This window comes from Podarcis gaigeae, assembly GCF_964106915.1.
Source record: "Podarcis gaigeae genome assembly, chromosome: Z".
Classification (NCBI taxonomy): Eukaryota; Metazoa; Chordata; class Lepidosauria; order Squamata; family Lacertidae; genus Podarcis; species Podarcis gaigeae.
The window spans coordinates 33,738,568-33,760,159 of record NC_139691.1 but is presented as its reverse complement, the minus strand read 5'-3'; the positions used below and the strand labels follow the sequence as shown (position 1 = coordinate 33,760,159).

The 21,592-nt window shown below is 44.2% G+C and overlaps 1 protein-coding gene across 3 annotated transcripts; it reads left to right on the top strand.

The window, feature by feature from the left end:
• Positions 1-690: 690 nt before the first annotated feature.
• Positions 691-21,356, top strand: TNMD (tenomodulin). 3 transcript variants are annotated; one of them, XM_083723061.1, is made up of 9 exons: positions 691-1,589; positions 1,754-1,888; positions 12,376-12,516; positions 13,677-13,778; positions 14,946-15,099; positions 16,038-16,228; positions 17,366-17,817; positions 18,493-19,516; positions 19,586-21,356. In XM_083723061.1, the coding sequence occupies exons 1-7, from the start codon at positions 1,542-1,544 to the stop codon at positions 17,573-17,575; spliced, it is 981 nt and encodes a 326-aa protein (XP_083579187.1). In that variant the 5' UTR covers positions 691-1,541; the 3' UTR covers positions 17,576-17,817; positions 18,493-19,516; positions 19,586-21,356. The 3 variants fall into 3 exon arrangements, with proteins under 3 accessions (XP_083579187.1, XP_083579185.1, XP_083579186.1); XM_083723059.1 differs by having other exon boundaries at positions 17,366-19,516; XM_083723060.1 differs by having other exon boundaries at positions 17,366-19,526.
• The last annotated feature ends 236 nt before the right edge of the window (positions 21,357-21,592 follow it).

The window sequence follows — 21,592 nt, the reverse complement described above, 5'->3', positions numbered from 1 at the left end:
GAACTGCTTCTGGCAGTGTAAAGTGATGTATAAATTGAATAAACAATTGACCTTACTGTTTTATTTTTTTAAAATCATTGGAAAAAAACACCCTTTTAATTTAGTGTATATACTAACAATTCTGCCTCGCTTTTCTTTCCAAACCAAGGGACTCAAAGCTGCTAACAGAAAAAAGTAAAGCAGCAATCCCCATATAAAAAGCAGCTCATACCAAATTAAAAATAGAATCATGGAATTATAGAACTGTGGAGTTGAAAGGGACCCCCAAGGATTATCTAATCCAACCCCCTGCGATGCAGGAACCTCAGCTAGATCATACAGGATAGAAGAACTCGGAATGGCAAAGCAACAACTCCTAATTCAAACATCAACATAGTTAAAGGCTTGCAGAAAAAGAAAAATATTCAGACAATTGCGGAACACAAATAACAAAGAGGAAAATAACCAAGGAACCTGTGTGGCCCTTCAGATGTTGTTGGACTGCAACTCCCATCATCCTCGACCATTGGCCTGGCTGGCTGAGGCTGATGGGAGTTGGAGTCCAATAGCATCAGGGAAGGCCCTGCCTCATTCATTCTCAGCTTAGGTTATCTTCTTTCTTACTTGTGTTCTGACATTCCTCCAAAGAATCCTGGGAGTTTGTTAAGGGCGCTACAAATTGTACCTCTGGGAGGGATTGTAGCTCTGGGAGGGAATTGTTGCTCTGTGATTTGGGTGACTTTGTCTCATCCATGTATTTGAGAGCTTTGTTTGAAGGAAACTCGGAGCGTTGTAATTAGCCTCAAATAGTTTTAGATAACTTCAAGGAGTTTTGGATGGCTTCAGTGGGATTTCAAAGGGGCTTCAGAAGAGCCTCAAAGGAAGGGAGGATGTTTAAAATGCTGTCCAGCTACACCCAGAGTCCTTATCTGGCTGGGATATAAGCTTGTTTTCCGGGAGTGTGTCTTTTCCCCATATTATTTTTTAAAAGTTCCTACTCACTTTGCTGAGGCTCACAGGAGAATTGCATCAGGCGCCATCTTCTTTCAGACAAACTACAGCTCCCAGGATTCTTTTGGGGGAAACCATGTGCTGTAAATGAGTATGGTGTATGTAGATGTGACTTCTGTCAGCACAGGAAAGAAACTAGCGGTCACCAAGGGAGGAGCAAAATGTTACCTATTTTCAGCAGGTCCATAAAGGGTACGTTTGCAAGCATTTCCAGTTCAGAGAGAAAGCCAACGCATGGCCTTTGTGGTCTCAGTTTCAATGCGCAAGCCACACACACTCACACACACCCAACATACACTCTTAACCCTATGCCGGCCTCAGCATGGGAACTCGTAGCCTTTGTGTACTCCCACCGCTCCCACCCTATGAGATTCCACACACTGGAAAAAGCACCATTTACTACGGATCACCCTGAGCCAGGAAAGAGGGAGTTATTCCTCCCCGACACACCCATGTGAGGCAAAGCATCGTGTGGCTCCACCTCAGCCCCAGAGGTCTCTCCATCTCTCTCTGCATGCAGAAGGAAATTTCACGCAGAGGGAGGAAACACCATGGCGAAAGATCCCCAGGAGATCTCTGAGGAATTCTACGTCCAAGATGTAGGTTGATTGCTTTGTTATCCTTTTTATAGGGTGGGTTAGTGAATGCCTTCAATTACTTGCTAAGATCTGTCATTCTGTCTTTCAAAGCATGCATGCCCAGCACATTACAGCTTGCCTCGACAACCGACTTTTCTCTAACTTTCCCCTTTTCTATCTATTAGGCACAAACACCTAAAGCTACGAAAGAACTCTGCAGAAGATACAAGATCTGTGGGGTGTTGCTTTGCAGCCTAGTGCTCTCTGTCATCCTGACATTTCTTGGGGTCTATTATTTTTGGAATCCACCACCTAAAAAAGTAAGTTGCATTCTGTGCATTGAATTTAATTTTTATTTTATTTTATTTTATTACTTATTTAAAATCTACCTAGTATTTCTAAATATCCTCTCTTGTTATTATTTTTAAGGACACAGACTATTCAAGTAGATTTTACGCAAAGTTTTAGGTGCTTACCCTGCTTTGCTTTTTAATAATGGGATCCTTTCCACAGAGGCATTCCATCTCCTTCATAGTAGCAGTCACATAATAAATTTGTGAATAAGTGCTTTCATGTTGTTTCCATTAGCTTGCCAGAAACTGGTGGAAAACCCACTATGCCACCACTTTAAGGGAGAGGGAGCCAAATCTTGAGGGTGGCTGATTACTCTGTGCTGTTCCGTGCCTGCAGCATTAAGCAGCCAAAAAAGACTCTGGAAGGGGGAAACCTGCTGTATTGCATTTTCTTTTATTAACCTATTTTGCAGGGCATTGGGTGGGGTGGGGCTGGAGCTTATTCATATACTTATATGGGAAGCTCCCCTACACCAAATCAGACCACTGCTCCATCTGGTCCAGTACTGTTGGCTGACAGCAACTTTCTGAGGTTTCGGACAGTGGTCTTTTCCATCCTTACCTGGGTGCTTTGCCTGTGAGTTGCAGCCCTTTTATATATATAAAAATGCATGCATGTAAAAACACAGCATCCATAAGCTGATGCCATACTATCATAAGACTTTCCCCCTTGTGCATAGGGTTGTGGATGCAAACTCCATCTTCCTTTCCCCTTTTGCCCTAGATGGTGTGGTTTAGACCTGGCATTCTGACCAGGGGGTTGTGTATTCAGAGAAAATCAGGGGATTGCATCGTAATGTGTGGGTGGAGGGACAAAGTGAAAGGTTTAGCCAAATGCATGGAGGATAAATTTATTATCAATAACTATTAGTTGTGTTAGCTGGATGGTATCTCTATATCTCATGTCTCCCTGGACATCAGATGCAATGGTGGGTGGGTTTTTGCAGACTCAGAAAAATGTCCGGGAAAACCTGGACATATGGCAAGCAGCGCAATTAAGAAATAATAATGCTTTAGAAATGCTTTGTCTGGATTTTCACTTTTGGTATTATGACAACCCTAAGCAACAGGCATAGGGGACGCGGGTGGCACTGTGGGTTAAACCACAGAGACTAGGGCTTGCTGATCAGAAGGTTGGCGGTTCGAATCCTCGCGACGGGGTGAGCTCCCGTTGTTGGGTCCCTGCTCCTGCCAACCTTGCAGTTCAAAAGCACGTCAAAGTGCAAGTAGATAAATAGGTACCACTCCGGCGGGAAGGTAAACGGCGTTTCCGTGCGCTGCTCTGGTTCGCCAGAAGCGGCTTAGTCATGCTGGCCACATGACCCGGAAGCTGTATGCCGGCTCCCTCGGCCAATAAAGCGAGATGAGCGTGCAACCCCAGAGTCGGCCACGACCGGACCTAATGGTCAGGGGTCCTTTAAGCAACAGGCAGAAGAGCATAAACTGAAAAATAACTTGTTGGATTAGGCTAGTGGCCCCTCTTGTCCAGCCTCCTGTTCTCACAGTGGCCATCCAGAATGCCTGAGGGAAAGCTGCAAGCAGAGCCCTAGCACTCTGCCCATTTGTGGGAGGGATTACCCTTCTGCAATCTAAGCTGAGGTTTCCCCAAGCTTCTTCCACATGGGTGGTGCCATTAGTACATTTAATTTTGCTATGAGTGATTTCTTTTTTTGTCTGTTATTTATTTTTAAGATTTGTAGACCGCCCTTCATCCGAAGATCACAGGGCAGTTCATAATATATAAATACAAGATAAGGTCACAAAAGGCATAATACAAACAGAAACACACCAATAAGCCCCCCTCCACTCCCACAAAACACATTTAAAACGACATAGAATGCTAACCAGCCAAAGGCCTGGGAGAAGAGAAAGTGTCTAAAGATATCTAATGAAGGTGCTTGGCGAGCCTCTCTGGGGAAAGCATTCCAAAAATGGGGAACCACCATAGAAAAGGCCTGTTCTTATGCTGCCACCCTCCAGAACTCTCATGGAGGGGGCACATGAAGAAGGGCCACAGGGTCCAGGTAGGATCATATGGAAAGAGGGGGTCCTTGAGGTATTGCAGTCCTGAGCCGTTTAAGGATTTATAGGTCAATACCAGTATTTTGAATTGGACAACATACGCTCAAGCTCCTGGGCATGTCAAAAGGCCACCACCTACCACCATCACATTATTATTCCTCAGGAACTGCATCTTTGCAAACCATGGTGATTCTCTGTCATTTCTTTGGACCTCTGAGGAACTTAGTGGGGCTCACTATGTGTCAAAGTGTGGTGCTAAAGAGGCTTTGCAAAGGCTGGAATATTCACCTAACAGCTCCAGTGATAGTTTCAATTTACCCTGGCAATCCAAATTACATTAAGATGCAGAATCCACAGTCACACAAGCCTCAGAGCGTCCCTTAAGTATGTTGACAAAGGGGTCAGACAACTGTCACCTAGAGTTTTATGGATTTCTGTTCTCTGATAGGCACTTAATTCAGCATGATACTAAAAGTCTGCATTGTCTTGTGTTTTTAAAAAGTTTATGGCCCTTATGGCTTCAAATATACCTTCCCAGCCACCGCTATCCTGCTTCCTTAAGCAACAAGAACGAGAACAGCACTACCTGGCTGTGGTTTACTTTGGACAAGAGAGCACACTGGAAACTTACGATTTTGTGTTTTAGTTTGGCAAATAAAAACAAACGTTACAAAATACAACCCCTCTTTCTTCACACTGCTGGCTGCTATTTTTCACACACCCACAGACTGCCCACTCTCCTTTCAGCTGGAGGGACGATGCTTTCTCCAAGCTAAGATGGACATGTCATCCTAAAAACTCAGAGATTTCATTACTCAGCACAAGGCCAAATCACACATAGTCCCAGGGCATGTACAGAGTTCAAGATGAACTGGAACACTACTACACTGCCATCTCCAGGCCGGGCTTGGAGAAACCTCTTCCTGAAACCCTGGAGACCAACTGCCAATCTGTAGTCACATCCACACCATATATATTGAAAGCCCGCGGCTTTCCCCAAAATAATCCTTGGAACTGTGGTTTATACCTTGCAGAACTACAAGTCCCAGCAGCCTTAGCAAATGACAGTCCCCAGGATTCTTAGTGAGAAGCCGTGTGCTTTAAATGTAGGGTGCAGATATGACCAATGTTGACAGTTCTGAGCTGGACAGCTGTCTAATTCGACATAAGGCAACTTCCTATCTTCACTGGGCTTGCAAATAGAGAGTTGACTGCAATATGCCAAGTGTAACTGTTTGGTTACTTACAAGTCCCACACTCAGATGCATCCCAGAATGGTCTTTAAGTAGCATTCCTTTGTTTTAGTATACCAGCAGCAACCATTTTAGGCATGTCCAATACATGCCTGACCTCACACACGTGCATCGCACCAATCCCAGAATGACCCGCAAATGTCACAAAAAGGGGTGGGGCAAGGTGTTTGCAAGCTTTTTCTGGAAGTATTTCAGTACAGCTATACCTCGGGTTACAGACGCTTCAGGTTGTGTTTTTTCAGGTTACAGACATGCCAGAACCCAGAAATACCAGAATGGGTTGCTTCCGGGTTTTGGCGGTCGCGCATGCGCAGAAGCGGCAAATCACACCCCGCACATGCGCAGATGCAGCGCTGCAGGTTGCAAACGCTGTGGGTTGCGAACGTGCCTCCCACATGGATCACGTTCCCAACCCGAGCATCCACTGTACCAGGTTGATGCATGGAGTGGATGGAGCAAGCCCCTGTTCCACCACAGCTTTTTCAATGGTGCCTTGGAACATAACAGTGGCGTAGCGTGGGGAGTGCAGGGGGGGCCGGCCGCACCGGGCGCAACATCTGGGGGTTAGGGTTAGGGGGCGCAAATCCACGGGTTAGGGGGTGCAAATCCACGGGTTAGGGGGCGCAAATCCACGGGTTAGGGGGTGCAAATTACTTGCCTTGCCCCGGGTGCTGACAACCCACGTTACGCCACTGGAACATAACCTTTGTGTTAATTGGGAGTTGTCTGCAATCACACCCTGCCTTCACTTTTAAATACTTAAGGAGATTTCAAGTGAAGTTTCTTTGCTAGCCACAATCTCGCAAGCAGCCCAACTCTGACAATGCTCTTAATGGAGGCTTCTGCCAGCCAGCCCGCTGCTTTCTTCATTGTCCGACATCTGCTTCCAATAAATAGCTGCTATTCAGAAGCTAGGTCTGCAGAAGACATTTTCATTCCAGACACATCAAAGCCCCAAAGTCTTTTGCCACGCAGCAGATACATATTAGAGCTCAGCTGAGAGCCCAGTTATTAGGGTCTACTGCAAATTGACAGAGAGAGGCTGGTTTTTTTTGGGGGGGGGGTCGTCTTCTGCTTCTGATTAATCCTGGAAGATCTTTCAGGATCCAGAAACAGGGAAATAAGCTTGCATAAACAAGCCTGCATAAACATTCTCAAATTTTGCCTGCAATCTTTTTATTCCATCAAGGTAATGGGCTTGCAGCCCAGGCTAGGGGCATTTGGAACTCTAGACCTGAATAAAGTATCTCCTGCAATCACACATTCCAGGCTATATGATCCCCCCCCCCTTTCATTCACATGAAACCTCACACACAAACAAGCATTTACTGCCACACGGAGAGGGGAGGCAAGGACAGCAGGGCCCCATCAAATTAACCTCTTACATAGCAAAAAGCAGGGCTGTGCACGCCCCACCACAATTCAAATCGTGGCCCCAATTTTAAATTCAAGATTGGTCTTGATTCATTCCAGACTGATCTGGACCCAATTCAATGTGCCCTGAATCCAAATGGTAATCCAGAAAATACAGATCTCCAGAAATCCCATTGGTTTCCATCACAAAACCAGAACTGCCATAACTTCCTTGCCTTTTGACATCAGGGGATGAAATCTGGGGCATGGCTCCCCCACCAGACCCTCCAATGTCCCTGATTTAGAGAAGCCATTCCAGTTTCTGATTTGAACCCAGATGGTCCTGCTTTTCCTTAGGATGTCCCTATTTTCATTGGAGAAATGTTGGAGGGTATACCCCTGTAGAGGGCGCTAACCCTGCCAAATTTTAGATGGGTAGCCCCATGTGTTGTATTTTTCCAAAAGAAAGAAAGGTAATACTTTAAGGCAGGGGTCCTCAAACTACAGTCTGCGGGCAGATCCAGCCCACCAGGGTCCTAAATCTGGCCTGCACGGCCATTTCAGAACCCAATATGAAGTCCGAGGCTGAAACGCCACACTGGGTTTACCTCAGCACGCAGGGACTGACTGAACAGGTGGCGAGGTCCTCAAATCTGAGGCTGAAATGCCATGCCCGGTTTACCTCAGCCTCAGGCTCTGCCTCAAGCTCATTCCCCAACCCCATCATTCTGTCTCCCCCTCTGTCCCTTTGTCACCTTTTCCCGGCCGCGGGGCTGTCTCAGCGCGCAAGGATTTCACACAACGCACATGTCCCACTTGAAGTCAGTGGCAAACGCCTGTATTGGTTTCCACAGGGTCCTGAGTTTGAGTCCCACATTGGGCAAATGATTCCTGCATTGCAGGGGGTTGGACTAGATGACCCCCGTGTCCCTTCCAGCTCTACAGTTCTATGATGCCACGAACAACAATCATTAGAAATGATGAGATGATGAAAGTATGTGCTATGAAACTAGGCTGTAGTCATGCTTGCTAGTTGGTGGCTGCTTAGCAAGCGGAAATAGTAACAGTGAGAAAAGCGCTATACAGTGGTACCTCAGGTTAAGAACTTAATTCGTTCCAGAGGTCCGTTCTTAACCTGAAACTGTTCTTAACCTGAAGACCACTTTAGCTAATGGGGCCTCCTGCTGCCGCCGCACCGCTACCACACGATTTCTGTCCACATCCTGAAGCAAAGTTCTTAACCCGAGGTACTATTTCTGGGTTAGCGGAGTCTGTAACCTGAAGCGTATGTAACCCAAGGTACCACTGTAATCATAATAATGTAGCTGACTGTACAATGTATTCACAAGACACACAGAAGGCCTAGCAGACACAGTGCTAAATAAACCTTAGAGCCAAAATGTGGGGAGTGGGAGAGAATACTAAGACACAGACAAGAAAACCCTTTTTTAAAGGACGGGACTGGGATTTATTGGGAAAGGATATTAAACAAACACAAGCTGAACAAATGCCACCTAACTCAACCGAATTCTTTCCACAGAGGCAGAACTTAACAAAAGAGCAGCATTTTAAGACTTCGCCACCCTCCCCCTCCTCAAGCTCTGTAATTAATTGTTGTGGGCGGGCACAATAGCATTCTAGCCCCGCAGCTCTCATTAAGCAGCACTAATCAGCAATCCCACATGTGCATAATGTCACCAATAATTATACACCCTACAGCATTTTTAAAATGCATACAGATACATAGGGATGAGGTGTTTTAAATAACTACGACGCACCTCTCTCCTCTCACTCCCCTCTGTCCCTGTGATATCAGGAAACAACTATCCATCCAGCCATCCGAAGCAACTTCCAGGATAAACAAACTTGCACCAGGGCTGGATTTCTAATGCAATGCCAATTTTTGCAAACCCAAATAAAGACAAGAAGCAAAACATCTTGAAAAGAAAACAACTTCCATCCTTGTTTCAACAAGCAAGCGTACATGAAAAGACCATAGTTGTCAAGCGTCCCTTATTTGGCGGGGCGCCATGTCCCACTGCTGTCCCTTATTGATGATGTACCTTAAATAAGCTACTGAAGGTAATAGGGCCCTTTCTGTGTCCAGCTGTCCTTTGTCAACAACAAATTGTTGTTGTTTTTTTGTGTTGAATATTCTATATGGTAATTTATGGACCTAATAGGTATCTAAAGCCATTTGCATGCAACAAAATATGTATTTTATCAAAGTAATTGTTGATCCCTTATTTTGGCTGCTGATCCCTTATTTTCGAGGCTGCTGGTCCCTTATTTTCAAATCTGTAAGTTGACAGCTATGGAAAAGACCCTGGACTCTCTTTTGGGGGCCAAAAGCTTCCATGTTTGTCATTGCCCTGTTTGTCATAGCATCGTCTTAGCCTGCTGACAGAGCACAGACCTTTGATCTTTAACTCCAAGTTTACTTAAGATGCCAGTGGCACCATAAAGGTAGGGCTTGAGGGCAAAACGAGCAGGAGGGCTCCCAAACAACAGCAGGGGCGTGCTTGGCAAATTCTGGAATAAGTGACTTGATGGTACTGTCTTGAAAGGGCTGCAGGTATAGTAGGACAACTGAGCCCAGAGTCCTACCTAATACCCTGTAGCTTAGTTCTCCCTCCAATATTTGTGCGGAAGGTGCACAACAACAGTTCGCAAACGGAAAGAGCTGCTATGAATCAGAGCATTCTGAAATGCAAAGTGGCTCTCGCTTGCAGACTTGGTGGCGCCTGATCAATTGATGAGAACGAACAATGAGCTATTCCAAGTATCTGGAATAAGAGTCACAACACCCACCTGCCAGAATGAGAATTAGAGACTTCACCATGCTCTTCTCAGCACCTGCTAAAAACATTTTTGTTGAGGCAAGCCTACCTAGACATGTATAATGTTGATGCGGGTTTTACGCTGTGTTGTGTTTTTTTAGCTTATCATTGATTTTAATTATTTTTGAGTGCCTTAAATATTCGTTATGAACTTTTTTTACTGGGCATTTTACCTTTTTATTCTTTTTGTAAACTGCGTCGAGGTTTTGTTTGTGTTTTACAATCAAGCGATGTATAATTTTTGTGAAATAGATAAAATAAACCAGATTTTTCATGGAGGCTCAGCACAAGGGGAGCCAGAAGGCAACAGTTTGAGGAAATGTGGGACCCAAGAAAATTTGGGAGATGGGTAAAGGCAGGTCAGGTGCCATTATGGATGTGGTGACCCTCCCCCCCAACTCCAGTAAAACCTGCTCAACCTGAACATCTGTGAACAGAAACACATCGCAAGAGCCTCTCTCTCTCTCCCTCCCCTCCTCTAGAGGAAACTGACACCATAAATGAATTTCTTATGGCATAGAGTAGGAAAAAGATGAAACGGTACCACAAGGGCTTTTTTTCCAGAATATCTGAACCTTATTATAAGAGGACATTTATTGAAAAGGTAAAATGCAAATTTAACAAACCAACAAACAAATAATAAATGATATTTTTGCTAACTACAGAGGAATAGCAATTTTAGGAGATTTGTAATCTCTTTGACATTTCTCATCATTAATCCTACCCTCTGATTTAGAACTTTGCATGAGGTCTCTCTCTCTCTTTAAGAAATAGCTTCAGATGTGGACGCTGCCAAAGTCATTAAAAACACACACATTCCATGTGTAAAGACTGGAATTTCAAGATCCTTTCCCAAATTTTCTTCAGATGCCACTGCAAGTAATCTGAAGCACAGCTTGTTCCTGGAGGATGCCTGGCACGTTCTTCCTTTCCAAGACCTCACCTTAAACTTTCCATACTGCAAAATCCATTTTCCTAATGTGCTCAGGTTACTATTGCTATGGTTTTGTCCAAAATAACTTCTGGTTTCCCATGAGAGAACCTTCACGCTTACAGTGGTAATGGTCATGCCACATGAACGGGCAAGTCACCTGCATGGTTGGTGTCTGAGATGAGTGCTTGGCACTTTTTGTGAGAGAAACAGTAGTTGCCAGTACGGATGCGGTAGAAACTCAACTTTGTTCACACCTGAATGCACTTTTCAAATCAACAGGCAAACCGAATCACAATTATCCTTCAACATCAGCAACATGCTGAATTTGGTGTTGTAGTTCTCCAACCAAACAATATGTACAAAAATGCATACTTTTTAAAATCAAAATACAACTGTGCATTATATTGAGGGAAATGGCTTGCAAAGATGTGTACATTGGTCAAATCTTCATACCAAAAAAGTGCCATATTGGAAGAAACAAGTAAGAAAACATTGGTAATTTTTCTTGAGGATTTTTTCCCCAATCTACAAACTGACGCACAAATGTGGATAACAGAATTTAAGACTGGAAAAATGAGAAACTGACCCTGAAATTGAGAATTTCGCCTATTCATAGTTACCTAGGCTTTAGCATGGCTTTAGAAGGTTGGCGTTTCGAATCCCCATGACAGGGTGAGCTCCCGTTGCTCGGTCCCTGCTCCTTCCAACCTTGCAGTTCGAAAGCACGTCAAAGTGCAAGTAGATAAATAGGTACTGCTCCAGCGGGAAGGTAAACTGCGTTTCTGTGCGCTGCTCTGGTTCGCCAGAAGCGGCTTAGTCATGCTGGCCACATGACCTGGAAGCTGTATGCCGGCTCCCTCGGCCAATAAAGCGAGATGAGCGCCGCAACCCCAGAGTCGGCCATGACTGGACCTAATGGTCAGGGGTCCCTTTACCTTTTAGAAGTGGTCTTCGCTCTTTCACCGCATGCAGTTTCCCTCATTTAAATCTTCCATCTTCCAAAGTTGCTATCTTCTCCTGCTCCCATGGGGCTTAATGTCTTTTCCCCAAGGTGCAGTGCAATAGAACTATGACCTTGGAGAAGCATCCACCATTCTCCCATTGGTGTCCTACTCATATATTTGTAAACAGAATTGTTGCTGCTTTTGCTGTTGTTCCAAAGATATAACTAGATGCCCACGTGCAAAAGAAAGCAGGGCAGAGCATCAGAACCAAATTGAATCTCCTTGCCTTACCTGGCAATGCTGGAATGTCCCTTGCCTAAATTTTTGTAGAGCCACTGCCAATCATTGTACACAACATCAAGGCAGATAGACCAATGACTTTGTATAAGGCCTATGTTCCTTCTAATGTTCCAGCATCTTTAATAGTTGGGCAGAAAATACCAGCAGGTACAGCTTGCATAGGAAGTCACATCTGCTGAAACTCCCTTTTCTACACAACTATTAAAGGTGCAGAAACACTGTCCTCTTTCGTAATGGGGTATCCTTGCCGATCGGAAGGTCAGCAGTTCGAATCCCCACGACGGGGTGAGCTCCCATTGTTCGGTCCCAGCTCCTGCCCAAACTAGCAGTTCAAAGTGCAAGTAGATAAATAGGTACCGCTCCAGCAGGAAGGTAAATGGTGTTTCCGTGTGCTGCTCTGGTTCACCAGAAGTGGCTTGGTCATGTTGGCCACATGACCCGGAAGCTCTCTGCAGACAAACGCCGGCTCCCTCGGCCTGTAAAGCGAGATGAGCGCCGCAACCCCAGAGTTGTCTGCAACTGGACCTAATGGTCAGGGGTACCTTTACCTTTACTTTAAGGCTCCAGTTTTCTCTCATCCAAAGGAAAAATAAACTGGGTATCTCTGCCTGCCCTGGAATATCTGAACACTGAGGACTAAGTGAGGGCTTGTAACAGGTTACATTGGCAGAGATATTTTAAGAACCAGACTAGTAAGTTGGCTAGCAGGAAATGTTCGCTTGTTTGCAAAGGACATCCTAGGTCTTTGGGAAACACAGCCATTACTCCCTCTGCATTTTTCCTCCCTCTTCCCACTTTGACATTACAGATCTATGACATGGAGCACACATTTTTCAGCGAAGGAGAGAAGCAGAAGATACTGATGAAGATAGACCCTCTAACCAGGACAGAGATCTTTCAAACTGGAAAGGGCAACAAGGAGGTTCTGGAAGTACATGACTTCAAAAATGTATGTACTGTCATTTCTGCCCCCGATTGTGGTAGACCAAGCATAACAGAGTACCGAGTGAGGCATTTTCACTTTCTGTCGAACCCTTTAGGGACAGATTGTGGAGTTATTCCTGAAGTGTACATGCACCTCTAAAAAAACTCACTGGGTCTGCACACTGAAAGCCAATTGTTATAAACAGTTCAATGAACATCCCATGATTTAACGACTATGGTATACTGATAGTGAACTCACATGAATTGAGTGCCAACCAAAAATAAGGTAGTGGAGAATCACTCTGTATTAAGTACATATACAAGAGTGTGTGATTTATAAAAATAAAAGCCTGACAACCACATATGAGCTTTTAGGACCTAGAGAATGTTGAGGTATTGGGGGAGGGAGAAACTTGGGGAGGGGGGGAGAGAATTGACCTGATCAAGCCCAGAAGAGCTTGTAAAGATGTGTGCCATGAGGTTTTTGTTAAATTCCCCTTCCTTCAGTATACAAGGATGCAGCCTCCCCAGGCTGAGACTAAAATACCACATTGTTGTACATCCCACTTTCAGTAATAACGAAGCATTTATATAGAGTACTTGTTAGGGGTTTCCAAAGCATTTCACATATTTTCTAGAGACACATCTTTACCATTGCAAGACTGGGGAAACTTGAACTTTTGCACATGAACTATAAGCCTGTAAAGTAGTTGAGTATTGCAATAGGGAGGCAGACTAGATCTGATTGATTGTCAGACAAACCAATCAGTGAGATTACTGCATAAGTGGGATTTGAACCCAGGGCTTCCTGACTTCTAGCTCAGGAATCTTAGCCATTATGCAATGAAAGTTAGCAAAGGGGGGACAGGAGCAGGGGAAGGAGGTGCTCATCAGGATGTGCTATTGCCCTGTGAAAACATAGCATAGAAACCACACAATAAAAAATATTCTTTGTTTCGTATTGCTTTTATTTTTTATATATTCTTTGCAGGGAAAGAACCACATACTATGGCCAGTATTTAAATGCTGCCTAGACTTTTGGCCCCATCAATAAAATCCAGCGCCCACCTTATTGAAATATCAAATTGTGTATCTTACCCTGAATTAAACTATACCCATACAATGACTGCAGGACTTTATGCACTTAGTTCTCTTGACCAGACTTTTTTTTTCCTGCTCCACTAGGGAATAACAGGCATCTTTTTTGTGGGAGACCCAAAGTGCTTCATCCGAAACCAGATTAAAGGGATTCCTGAAACATCCAACGTGGAGATGGAGGAGCTGGAAGTATGCAAAAGATGAATAACTCCTTGAATTAAATAAGACCCAGGACAGCCAGAGATTTATAACAGCATGGAAAGTACAGACCAAGAGTAATCCCATTAGCTTTTAAATTTCTCACAGACCAGGCAGATATACTCACAGCATATGCTAAATGCCAAACAGGGGTCTAACTAAAGCAGTCCAGATGGAATTAGTTCCAGAGATGAAACTGGTCCAGCTAAACCAGTGGCAGAACTGAAGGCCTAAATGAAATATTTTAACCCAAATTCCACAGCTTGTCAAAATAGTTAAGATGCATAGAAACAGAGGAATCTGCTTTATATTGAGTCAGAGCATTGGTCCATCTCACTCATGGGTCAGCAACCTAAGGCCCATGAGCCACAAGCGGCCCACAGGGGTCGTTTAACCGGCTTCCAAGCCGCCCCTGAACCGAGCCACCCACTCGGTGAGTCCCCACGTGCTGCACTAAACCAGCACAGCGCAGCGTGGGGACTCTGCGCCATATCACCAGAAATCACGTCTGCACAGACGCCGGAAATTGCTGATGTGTGCACTCACACACACGTGCAATCCGGTCCATGGAGGGCTCTCCATTGGAGTGAACCAGCCCAGGTGAGGTAAGCCTTGCTGACCCCTGATTCTAGCTTATTCCTGTTGTCCCTGATTGGCAGCATCTCTCCAGGGTTTCAGGCAGCGTTCTTTCTTAGCATTCTCAGGAGATTCCAAAGACTGAATCTGGGACCTTCTTCATGGGACCAGTTTGATTCTGAATGGTGTATTAAAGAAGCCCTCCTTTTAGGAGAGAGGCTACATTTTTAGCCGTGATGGGAACAATGGGGCCTCCAAGTAGGAAACATTGGATTTATAAGGTTTCGTGGAGGGATCTAGTCGCCCACTGTGGGATATAGATTTGCATTTCAGTCAGGCAGCTTCTTCTCATGCCCTTTATGTCTGGGCAAAGTGGAAGGCGGAACACTGAGTGGCAACTTTATCTCAGCAACCTGCAAAGTTGCAAGGAGAATGTTTTAGTAAAGAGTGAGGTGGTGCCTCCAGTTTTAGTCCAAAATAATAGTGCCCCGGATATGAAATGTATGGGAAATACAGCTCTATGAAATTGTTTCTCTAGGTTAACAAATGAAGAAAAAGACATTTTAAAAAAATTTCTCACAGGATGAAGAAATTACAGATACCTATTTCGAGCAGTCTGTAGTCTGGATTCCAGGGGAGAAGCCTATTGAAAATAAAGACTTCCTGAAAGGTTCCAAGATCTTTGAGCTCTGCAAAAATGTGACTGTGTACTGGATCCACCCGACCTTATTAAGAGGTAAGGCCACTTATTCTTCTCCTTTTTGTAGCATGTTGACGAACCTGCAGCCTACCTACTAGTGCAGATAAAGGCATCCTTCTTTGGCCCACAGTAAAACTGAATTCAGACATACTGACGTCAACTGCAGTATGGTTGGTCATGTTTTTGCCCTGTGCAAAGCTCACCTCTGTTTCCTAATCAGCTTGAAACTAAACTTGAAGATATAGAGCCGTCAACCTTGACACCCAGGAATAATCTCTCTCTCCTCCCCCACCCCACCCTTATTTCTGGTGCTTTCTAGCATTTACACTTACTTTTGCATATTTCAGCTGTTTTTTTGGATATGACAAATTGGTTCTTATCTCTGCATAATATTACCAAGGGTTCAGGGACATGAAAAGAGGCACACAACAGTGGCTTATTCTTTGGGGTCTTTCAAAAATAATGTATAGCTCACTTCTTGAACTTGTTTTGGGTATAAGTGTGTTTAATAGGTTATTGTATTTTAGTTTTTCGTTGGAAGCCGCCCAGAGTGGCTGGGGAAACCCAGCCAGATGGGTGGGGTATAAATAAATTATTATTATTATTATATTTCGTGTGTTCCAGGGGGGAAAGAAGAATCTTTTGCAACTTGAAAAGGAGGCCTCACCAAAATACAGAGCTAGCTTATGGTTGCTTACATACTAGAGTCCTGTAATGGTGGTGTTGAGACACTGGTTTTCTCTGATCTGGAACAGGCATTAAAATAGGTTTGCCATATATATTTTTTTAAAAGTAAAAATCCAGACACAAAAGCTGCCATTAAAGCACAGTTCTGTATGATCTGTCAATGACAGTTAGTCAAGGTGCTCTTATGCATGAATTAGCATACAACTGGTTCCAGCGGTAAGCCATAAACCACTTTAATTTCCACCAGAAAAGTAATTCATGGTGACTTGTTTGTCTCTGCCTCTTAGAGCCAGAACTTCTTGACTTTGAAAATGAAGGTCAGGAGGAGGAGGAAGATGACCAGATTCTGAGAGACAAGCAAGACTGGGCTAGACATCAGGAGGAAAAGGAAGAGCAACACTTGGCTAAGGATGTAAGACCAAGTACCAAACGTCAGGCCCGGCAGCTCACAGAAGAGGATTTCCCTGTAAATGATTACGTAAGTCAGGAGCAGCCAACCTTTTGAGGCCCATGGGCATATTTAGAATTTTAAGATAGTGCTGTGGGCAGCAGTCACAAAATGGCTGCCTGGGGAACACGTGCCATGAAGTAACACTAATGGCTACCACATCTAAAAGAGGGGGAAGGGACAGGACCACAATAGTCTCATCACCATCAATTATTTTTTTCTTAAAGGCACCAATATTAGCCACCACAAAAGCTTGGTCACAGAAGGAAGCTCTTTGCAGCTCTCTTCTGTCCAGAATGGAAAGAAGGGTGGATGTCTAATCCCTGTATCCAATGATGATGACACGTTCAGTACAGGAGAGGCTGAGCCAGTGCAAACAGGAACTGAGCAGGAAGGGCCAACCGTCCCTTGTGCGTTGTGGATTTTTGAGGGGGTGTTTACTGAGACATTCAAGGGTGCCATAAGACGTACTAGTGAGCACAATGGGCCTTGTTGGTGTCATGTTGGTGATCCCTGACATAAGTCTTTGGGATCAAGCCATTTTCATCACTGAGCTCTGGGACTGAGCTTCTTGAGGAGGAAACATTAAGGAAGCAACTCAAGGATGGGGAACCTGTGTTATTCCAGGTGTTGCTATTCTATTCACTTATTAAATTTATATACAGCCACACAGCATAGGTCTCTGTGCACTCTGCTTTACCAGAAACAAGGCATTAAATGCTATGGGTTAGGGATGGAAGAGAAATTAAACTTAATTTGCATTTAAAGGCAGACCTGCATAGTGGCACTTTTTGAAACAAAGCACAGCCCTCCTCTGAAATTTGCACTCCTCCATATGTTGCAATTCATTTCTCCAGCCACACAATGTGTACAAAAATGTATACACTAGGGTAAAGTGTGCATGAAAATGCATATGTTAGCAAAAATAACAGTATAAATGCGGTATGTATTGGGGATGGGTTTTCATTTGGCCTTTAAAAAAAAAATTGCAAACAGATGTGGAAATGTGAAAAAACTGAATTTAAGATTGGAGAAATGAGGCATAGAATTTAAGAGACTTGCCCGTCACTAACGATGGCCCCTTCCCAGATATGTCTGCCCTTTCTTCCTTCTGTACAAATGAGATTGATTTCCTGCCTTTTTGCCCTCCTTGTTTTCCCCTTTCAGTCACAGAACGGACTGGAGTTCCATCCCCTATGGGACGAGAGAGGGTATTGCTGTGCCCAGTGCCGCCGTGCCCATCGATACTGCCAGAGGGTGTGTGAGCCTCTCCTAGGGTATTACCCCTACCCTTACTGTTACCAAGGAGGGAGGGTCATCTGCCGTGTAATCATGCCGTGCAACTGGTGGGTAGCGCGGATGCTGGGGCGAGTGTAAGCACACCCAGCCCCCCAAAAGATAACTCCTGATATACTGCAGTGTCCAAGCGCCACCCAGGGAATTCCCTATGGGGTGCACTTGTGTGCTACCAACACTGCATCTTGTTCAGGGGTCCCCAAACTATTGTCCAAGAGCTTCATCCAGGTAGTCCATGGCATGACTGTAAAAATACAATTAAAAATCATACAGCATTTGCATCATGCAACACAATGGCTGCAACACGCAGAATAATGATTAGGGCATCCACAATAATTTTCAAAGTAGTTCATGGGGGTGGGGGGAGTTTGGGAAACACTGCTGTAGTTGCTATTACTGCAGTTCAGTAGGTACCTCTGAGACAGTCACCCTGAGACCAGTGGGGATTGGTAATGCCCATCATCAAAAGGCCACTACAAAATGTCCCAACTTTGCTGGTTGGACATAAAGGAGCAGCTTGGGCTGCTAGTGTGTGGTGTGGGGGGGGGGTCTTCAAAATGTGTTAAGAAACCCATTTATTGAAGTACTTCTGAAAATGTATTGTCGCCAGTTTGTTCCCAGTGAAGCAGACCTGCAACTTTCATGGGGGTTAGTGCATAAAGCCAAAATCTAAAATAGTCAAGACCATGGGTAGGCAAACTAAGGCATGCTTTTACATGAGTAGAATGTGCCCTTTTATTTAAAATGCACCTCTGGGTTATTTGTGGGGCCTGCCTAGTGTTTTTACATGAGTAGAATGTGTGCTTTTATTTAAAATCTGGATTATTTGTGGGGCATAGGAATTCATTCATTCATTAAATTAAATGGACTATATTTTTCAAAATATAGTCCGCCCCCCCCCCCAAGGTCTGAGGGACAGTGGACCGGCCCACTGCTAAAAAAGTTTGCTGACCTCTGGTCAAGACCCATCGGGTGCAACGGTGGGTGGGATTGCTAAGGTTTACACCCACCCACCCAGATGCCCGCCCCCTTTGCATTGTTTTTTTTTTTTTTAATTGCATAAAGCTGAATGCGCACAAATTAAATGTGCGTAAATTGTGGGTCTACCATATAATCACCATCCTTGGAGCTGTGTAACTGTTCTTGCCACATCCAGCTTTCTAAGAAATATATAATTACATAGCAGGATTCTGGGTTGTATCTGATGTCAGTTCTACTCATGTTAACTTAGGCTAACGTAGTGCCACTAATTTCAGTGGGTTTACTCTGAGTAGGATTGAGTTGGAGACAGGCCACTGATTCTGTTGCCTTCCAGATGTTACTGCACTCCAGCTCCCATCAGTCCCAGGCAGCCTGGCCTCCATGGGTGAGCATAATGGGAGATGGAGTCCCAACAACATCTGGAGAGCTGCAGGCTCCCCATCCTTGGATTGGGCAGATAATCTGAGCCTGCTGTAAGGCAGATTTCTGTATTCAGAGAAAATGATCATTTCCTATTTCCTGTAGGAGATAGTAAATGACTGTTGCTTTGGATGAGGAGTGATGATATTTACACATTTCCCTGAGTGCTTCAGCAAAGAAGGTTTTTTCAGAGCCTTTGGAGTGGTTCAGTTTTGGAATTGCTGTTTCCCTTATTTTATTTTGCTGTGCGGAGGCCAACATTCTTCTTTTCCCACACCAGAAACCCCGCCCACCAGAGACCTCTTGTGCACATACCAATCAGCATCCTGTACTGTGTTTACTGGCAAAAGGTTGAACCAATCCAGTGACGACTACTTTTGCTTAGGCTGCAAAGTTGTCTCGTCTGAAGGCAGCTTTTTAGATGCACAGCCTATGTAACTTCCCTGCACACATTCATGTTCCAACTCTTTTCTCCCAGCTGATTGCCAAAGTGACCGGGCAGCACAACCAAAGCCACCCTAAAGTGCCACAGGTAGATGCCCCAAACCCTAGAGCAGAACTCTTTTCTGACTGGCTGCAAAATTTTACAGGAAAAGATAATGTATTTTTTTAAATAAATAAGTAAAAATAAGTAAAAAACCAACCAATAAGTAAAAAACCAACCAACCAACCAACCAACCAACCAATAAGTAAAAAACCAACTTAGACCCATTCCAGTTTTCCCAGCCTCTCACTTTGCTAGAGTCCCATGCTGTGGCTTCATGAAGTAGAAAACACAATCATTTTCCACTCTAGCAGCCTGCTAAACAGCCACACGAGGGCAGTCCTTTGAAAGAAATTTCTTGACTATATCTAAATTATAGAATCATACAATTAGAGAGTTGGGAAGCACCCAAGGAGTTATCTAGTCCAATTCCTGGAATGCAGGTATGACAGCTAAATAGTCCCTGACAGATGGCCATCCAAACTCTGCTTAAAAAGCTCCAGGGAAGGAAAGTCCACCCCTGCCAAACAACTCTTGTTGCCAAAAAGTTCTTCCGCTTTCTTGTCATTTGAATCCACTGGTTCGAGTCCTGCCCTTTGGGGGGCAGCAGAAAACCAGCTTGTGCCGCGTGACAGCTCTTCAGATATAATTTAAGAAGCAAAGCAAGCCCAACCACATTATAGCTTTGGCTCAATCCTCCCACAAGTTCCTCGTTGCAGTACAGTCCAGAGCTTGGAATGAACTAGTTCAGTTTAACAAAGTTCACTGAATTAGTCCAAGATTTCTCAAGTGCACCTGAATGTAGTTCTCATAACTGCCAGGTAAACTAAATTTGTTTCCCAATGAAACGTCAGTTTCCAGTTCATCTCCTCTTACACTTTAGAATCTTTGGGCCTTTGAGCTTAAAGACTATAATTGTCAGTGGCGGGGGCAATTAAGCCATTCACATTCATGTGTGTGCTTTGATGTTTTCTCAGTCTTCTTGAGTATATCTTACACTTCAGCATAGCAGCTTCTAATATTCCGAATGTTGAAGAAATGTTGCTGAGGATCATTTGGATGAGCTTGAACTGTGAACAGGAATTAGCTCCTTTGGGGACATGCCAAACTATCTCTTTCATAATGTTTTCAGTCATTGGAACATAAATGAAAACGGATGTCTTTCTGCAGGATAGCATCAAGGCCATGCATCCCTTTAGAGATGGGGCATCAGATATGCAGCCCTCCATCATGGGGGAGGTGTCTCTGCATCTCTTATTTCTTAACCTACAGGGCTGCCCATTTTACTATTGCTTTTTTAAAGGGGTGGGTGGGTAATAGTGCAATTGAGAAGCTTCTTTTTATCTTTTTGGAAGCTCAGATGCATTTTAGTTTAATCCAGTCACTGTCAAGGTGTGTGGGGGTGCTACACAAAGTTTATCTGAATTTACAGCAGAGATATGAGAAAAGAGAGATTTATTATTACAGTGGTACCTCTGGATGCGAACGTAACACACGACTGCGCGGGTCATGTTTCACCGTGTTTCACCGCGTGACGTCATTTTGAGCGTCTGCGCATGCGTGAGCGGTGAAACCCGGAAGTAACGTGCTCCGTTACTTCCAGGTCGCCGCAGAGCGCAACCCAAAAATGCTTAACTTGAAGTGTATTCATCCCGAGGTATGACTGTATTATTATTTTATTTCCTGTGACTCCCCTTGAAGGCTAAGCAAGGAAGCTTCTTGCACAACAAAAGTTGTTTTAAGGTGCTGTTTTACTCTTGGTTCTATACAGACCTCAGATTACTGGCGCTACCTAGCTGCTCAGGTTTAGCCATTTTTTATTATTATTACTAACTCCCTATTAGCTTAATTGCTACCAAGTTAAGCCTTATTTTGATATGTTATTCTGTGTTTAGCTTCATCTATTGTTTACTTTTAGTTAACATGTAAAGAACATGACCGGTGAGAGGAGGCAAATATTAAAATATCTGCTCTGGCTTTGTTTCTACTTTCATTATTGGATAATGTCTTCCAAGGTCAATGGAAGGAAGCTCTCTTATAGATTTTCAGGTGTCTACATGCACCTACATACCCAAATGGTGGTAAAAGACCCAAAGATTCCCCAAGCATCTTCTCTCTCTCTCTCTCTCTCTCTCTCTCTCTCTCTCACACACACACACACACACACACAGCACCATTCAGCTTTTCCACATTTCCCACCAGCAATGTCCTTC